This window comes from Orycteropus afer, unplaced genomic scaffold (genome assembly GCF_000298275.1).
Source record: "Orycteropus afer afer isolate SDZICR_OR568_19922 unplaced genomic scaffold, OryAfe1.0 scaffold00215, whole genome shotgun sequence".
Lineage (NCBI taxonomy): Eukaryota > Metazoa > Chordata > Mammalia > Tubulidentata > Orycteropodidae > Orycteropus > Orycteropus afer.
Window position 1 is genome coordinate 1,963,310 of NW_006921802.1, and position 5,810 is coordinate 1,969,119.

General features: G+C 36.4%; 1 protein-coding gene across 1 annotated transcript in view; it reads left to right on the forward strand.

The window, feature by feature from the left end:
- Positions 1 to 5,810, forward strand: part of F11 (coagulation factor XI) — a 46,537-nt gene that overhangs the window by 33,231 nt on the left and 7,496 nt on the right. The window contains exons 7-10 of the mRNA XM_042781991.1: positions 1,001 to 1,110; positions 1,217 to 1,379; positions 1,469 to 1,575; positions 5,009 to 5,177. Of these exons, the coding sequence (XP_042637925.1) occupies positions 1,001 to 1,110; positions 1,217 to 1,379; positions 1,469 to 1,575; positions 5,009 to 5,177 (549 nt within the window). The remainder of the gene's footprint in view (positions 1 to 1,000; positions 1,111 to 1,216; positions 1,380 to 1,468; positions 1,576 to 5,008; positions 5,178 to 5,810) is intronic.

A 5,810-nucleotide genomic window follows, 5' to 3' on the forward strand; every position in this document is an offset into this window, starting at 1 on the left:
TTTTTTTTTTTGGTGGGGGGGGGAATCATTGATCTTTTTCTTTGTATTATTCCATTGTACAAAATAATAGCTATAAGAGGAGAAATACATGTGATCCTTAATACAGATTTTGATGGGAACATGTCTAGACTTGGCTGTTTAATTTTAAATGAACTAAAATTAAATAAAATTAACAACTTATTTGCTTAGCTGCACTAGGTACATTTTAAGTTCTCAATAGCCACATATGACAAATGGCTACCACACTGAATGGGCAGACACAGGATTTTTCTATCATTGAAGAAAGTTCTATTGGACTTTCCAATTGAAGTGCACACAGTACTGCTCTGGGCCATGGCTGTGTGCTAATTAGAAAAAGTGGCTCCCTTCTAAGCAAATGCTACCTGTACATGAACCTGCAAAGGGCTTCATTTACCCAATCATAAGCCTGAAGCAACCCTGGATAGACATCCAGGTGATATAAAAATTCGTGAATCTTTGAGATAGTCCTGAAAGGAAGGAAACAAAGATGACAGATGCTAAGAACATTGAAAACAAGCTGAGAAAATGTTTGCCAAGTCAAATGGTTTCATTTTGAAAATGTGTCTATAACCTGGGGATCATGGAGGCTGACTCAGTGATTCATGAGGAATACTTTCAAAATAAGAAATCTTCACTATTTAATGCCAACATGTGCTAACAACCTGCTATATGTGCTGTAAAAATGTTTATGAACCAAAACCAAACTCACTGCCGTCAAGTTGTTTCTGACTCATAGTGACCTCCATTGGGTTTCTGAGGCTGTAAATCTTACAGAAGTAGATTGCCCAGTCTTCCTTCCATGAAGCAGCTGGTGGATTTTAACCACTGACCTTCCAGTTAGCAGTCAAGTGCCTTATCCACTATGTCACCATAGCTCCTTAAAAATGTTTATATATATGTGCATATATATACACACACACATACACACATATGTATGTATATATATGCTTTTTAACAATTCACCCTTGTTTTCTGTTAGAAATCTTTGTCTCCTGAAATCATCTAAAAGTGGATTGCCAAGTACACGCCACAAAAAGGACAATGTTTTTTCTGGTTTCAGTCTACAAAGCTGCCGACACAGCATCCCAGGTAGACTATGGAAGCACTTTCTTCTGATTGAGATCAACAAATCCTGAGGAGATGGATGAATGCTAAGGTTATTTGTCTCACATCTGATGTGTGATTTGTTGTCTAGTGTTTTGTCATTCTTCATTTTACCATAACATTGATTTCTTGGGAGAAGAACTGGACATTGTTGATGTGGAAGGGCATGAAGCCTGTCAGAAAATGTGCACTAATGCTGTACGATGCCAATATTTTACCTATTCCCCACCTCAAGAACCTTGCAACAAAAGGAAGTAAGACATATTTAGAGTTCTATAGATGCCTCCGCCCCATCTCTTTACAAGGTCTATTGTGTTTATTACATTTTGTTTCCTACATGCAGGGGTAAATGCTACTTAAAATTTTCTGTGAATGGATCCCCAACTAAAATACTTCACGGCAGGGGAGGCATCTCTGGTTACACATTAAGGTTATGTAAAATGGATAATGGTGAGTATTATGTTCCTTGAAAAAGTGTTTCTGAGGAGTTTGTCTATATGAGTATATCATTACTAAGGGAGTTAATAACAGACACAATGGGGAGAACAGTTAGTAAAAGAAATTTAGATTCAATTTTCTGTTATTTTTCACTCCTATCACCCAGAATGATCATGTGTTATAAATAAGATATTGAGCCTTGAGTAAAGTCTGCATTGCCTAGTGTTAACTGAACATGTACTTTAATTTTTACACATTTATACAACTGGTATTTCAAGGTGAGACCCAAGTTCTTATGTTTGATTCTTTTTTATCAAAATGAAAGATCTTTCTTTTCATCCTCTATAATTGAAATATCAATCAATACTTTGGTTAATCAAATTATGCATTTTCTTCCCATTGGCTGGTATTTGATCTTTAATTAAAGAATAAATAGCCATATTATGTTAAAAATTATGAATCTATTCAGGAAATACCAGAATAACTCATTCTCAGGAACCTCAAGAGTTCTGCATACTTATGAATATTGACAAAATTATAGTAATAATTACTATAAACATAATAATTACTATAAACATTAATGTGTAATAATGAAGGTTGAAGGATGGAAACAGAAATAGTGACTAGATTAATTAAGACCTATAATAATAAAAAGTACAATAAAAATCAGATCAGCTGTGAATTCATCCCAATGTTTCATCTCTGGTAGTAGTAGCAATGATGGCTTGTAGGCAAATAGAATTATTCTAACGAACAGAAACCTCAACAGGAAGTGGCATACCAGAAACACTCTTCCCTTAATTAACAGGATAACATACTATTAAAACTCACTGCCATAGCATCCATTCTGACTCATTGGGTTTTTGAGGTGGTGAATCTTTACAGAAGTAGATTGCCCCATTTTCCTTCCAGGGAGTGGCTGGTGGGTTTACACCACCAGCCTCCTGGTTAGCAGTGAAATGACTTAGGGACTACACCACCAGAACACCTTAACTTGTTCTAGCTTTAGTATTTATTGATTTACCTAAAGCTAGTTGTTTTTAGATTGTAACTTAATTGTTTAGTATCCAACTTTGCAATACACTATAAATGAAGGTGATATAAGGAATAAAATGGAAGTAATAATCACACTTTGCAATAGTTTTATAGACATAAAAATTATGTGTGTCAGAATCATTTGCTGTACTGAGAAGATTAATCAAATCTTAACCTCTGAGAACTTGTTTTGTAAAACCTACAGATGTTGAATTGTGCTCAATATTAGTATCCTAGCTAGGAAGCTATAGCTTGCTATAGTTTAGAGGAGCTCTGACAGGTATCTTTAGATGGCCTATGCCTCTTTAAGAAGCCAGCCAACTAGGTTGTATCTCATATATTCCTTGTTGTCCTCACAGTAAATTTACCTGAAACAAGAAGAAACATCCAAAATAATTATTGTCTTAGTTCTACTACATTAGACCAGACAGAGAAAATTTTGTTGTTAGTGATGTTGCCACAGTATTTAAATGGGACCAGCACTTACAACTTGATGAACTGCAGAATATATTTCCTTCCCTCTTTCCTTCATTATATTCTCTTCTGTTGAATTTGTAGATTCTGGCCTATAGAGATTGTAGACTACTAGGTGTAGAGTGAATACTGCAGCAGAGAATATAAGAGGAAGGAAAAGAAAAGCTTATGTCTTTTCTAGTGAACCTTCTGAAGTAGGTAAAACTAGATCATGAGGCTTTATTGCACTATATTGGATGATATAATATCCTAATATGAGAAGAAATATCTAATAGAGATGTTTATTGTGTCCTGTACTGTCATTGGTCTACAATATACTAGTAGTTTTTGAAGATATATAGCAAATGCCATCAAAAGAAAAAAATTTCTTAATACAAAATATAATGTTAAACAGATGTCTTCATACTTTTGTTTAAACTGCAAAACAAAATTGAATGAACATTAAGAGCTATGACTCTTATAAGGTTTTGTTGAGTCATTTACCACATATTTTAGTTATTGCATACCTATTAGTTTTTCTAAATGTTGACTTTCAGGCTATTTCGTAGCTTGTACATTATAAAGGCTTTGCAATAATTCCAGAATATAGAAAAAAAAAATCTTTAAAACAGCCTTCTAAAATTCATCCTCACCCTATCCACTCTCAAAGAGCACTCTCTGGAACTCTATTTTCAGTCTGTCAGCCTGTTCAGGCTTCCACAAACATATCACACTCATTCCTACCTCACCTTGCTATCAGTTGATGCCTCTTGAATTCCCTTTTCTCCTGATAGCTCCTTCTATTTCAACCCTACGCCAGAACTCCACACTCATTTCCTATTGAGGAAATAAAGACCCAAAGAGGTTGTTTTACACTCACAAAACTAGTGACTATACCATCTCAAATTTGGCTCTTGCATAGTGACTCTTCTGCTAACTTTGACTAAGAATATAAAGCGTATCTGAGCTTCTAAGTTTTGCTATTCTAAGTGTGGCCTTGGCACAGCATAAAAGCAAACATCCCATCAGCATCATCTGGAAGCTTATTTGAAAGAGTTTCAGACCCTGCTGAACCAGAATCCACATTTAAATAGATCCCCAGGGATCCATATGTACATTAAAGTTTTAGAAGCAGTGCTCTGGAATACTATTGTCTATGAACACCCTTGTTCCACACCACCTGTGTTGCTGAGGTAGACTTAACCAAGGTGCCACTCAGGAGGTAGACTCTCCTGTTTGACATTTCAGAAGGTGGAAATAGGATGAACCATTCCATCAAAGACAGTCAAGAAGGAAGGAAGCTGAGGGATGAGTCTGAGTCAAAGTCTTTTGAAAGAAGCAGAAGCTGACCCAAGAGAACCACAAATAGTCAAGGCCAAAGGGCAGAAGCAGTACACAGACAAAAGTATGGATGTTTAGAACAGGAGTGGGTGGGAGCAAAGGTCAGCCTGAATGGAGGGAAGCATGGGAGCAATTGGATATTTGAAGAGATGCTCAATTTTACTCTGTAACAGTAGTTCTAAAACTATATAAGGGCTTGTTGAATCAGATTGTTGCGTTTCACCCCCAGAATTTGTGATTCACTCACTAGGTCTGGGGTGGGTCTCAAGAATTTGTATTCTACATAAGTTCTTAGATGATATTGCTAGTCTGAGAAGTACACTTTGACAACTACTGTTTAAAAGAGCCATTAGTATTATCATTTTAAGAAGTATAAGACCTCCTTATAGTACCAGATAAAGATGGCAGAATCCTTTGGGATAAGCAATTATGTGTACTTTATGAAGATAAATGTGGCATGTTTTGCTTTGCCAACTTGATTACAGTTTCTTGAAGTCAAACGCATGGTAAACTAATGAATTGTGGGAATGTTTTTACTCTTTGTGCCTGAAGAAACATAACTGTTAATGGAAAATGAAGACTTAGCAAACTACTCATTGCAAACTTTCTGTTGTAGTGTGTACAACTAAAATAAACCCCAGAATTGTTGGAGGAACTGCATCTGTCTATGGTGAGTGGCCATGGCAGATAACTTTACACATCACGTCACCCACCCAAAGACACCTGTGTGGAGGCTCTATCATTGGGAACCAGTGGATATTAACAGCTGCTCATTGTTTTGACCAGTCAGTATCATTTCTGTTTATATTAACTCGCCATTCTCATACATATATGAAATCTATTGTTGGTATAATAGTAAATAAATAATTTCAAAATATAAATTATCCTATGTATTTGCTAAATTAGTTTTCCATCTTTTTTTTTTGTTGTTGTTGCTGTTGTTATGTGCTGTGAAGTCGGACCCGACTCATAGTGATCCTTCCTTGGGTTTCCAAGGCAGTATCACTATGGAAGTAGATTGCCCAACCTTCCTTCCAAGGAGTGGCTGCTGGGTTTGAACCGCCAGCCTTCTGGTTAGCAGTCAACTGCCTTAAGCGCTATGCTACTTTAGTGAAGAAAAAAAAAAAAAAAAGAAAGAGTCACTCACATTCCACTAGCTCCAGAGTAGACATAGGAACATGACTGTTTGCATGCTATTGCACTTTTCCTTTTAAATACATTCCTCTCCCCAGGGCTTTCCAATTATTTCACATAAGAGCACATCACCTTCTGTGCACTGGCTCAGAACAAAACTCAGAAATAATTCTTATTCTCTGAATCTATTTCCCCAATCTTCTCACCTCTCCCCTGCCTTCCCATGTCCCTGCCTCCTTTCTTTCCTTCCTTCCTTCTCCCTCACTTCATCCTCCTTTTTCTTC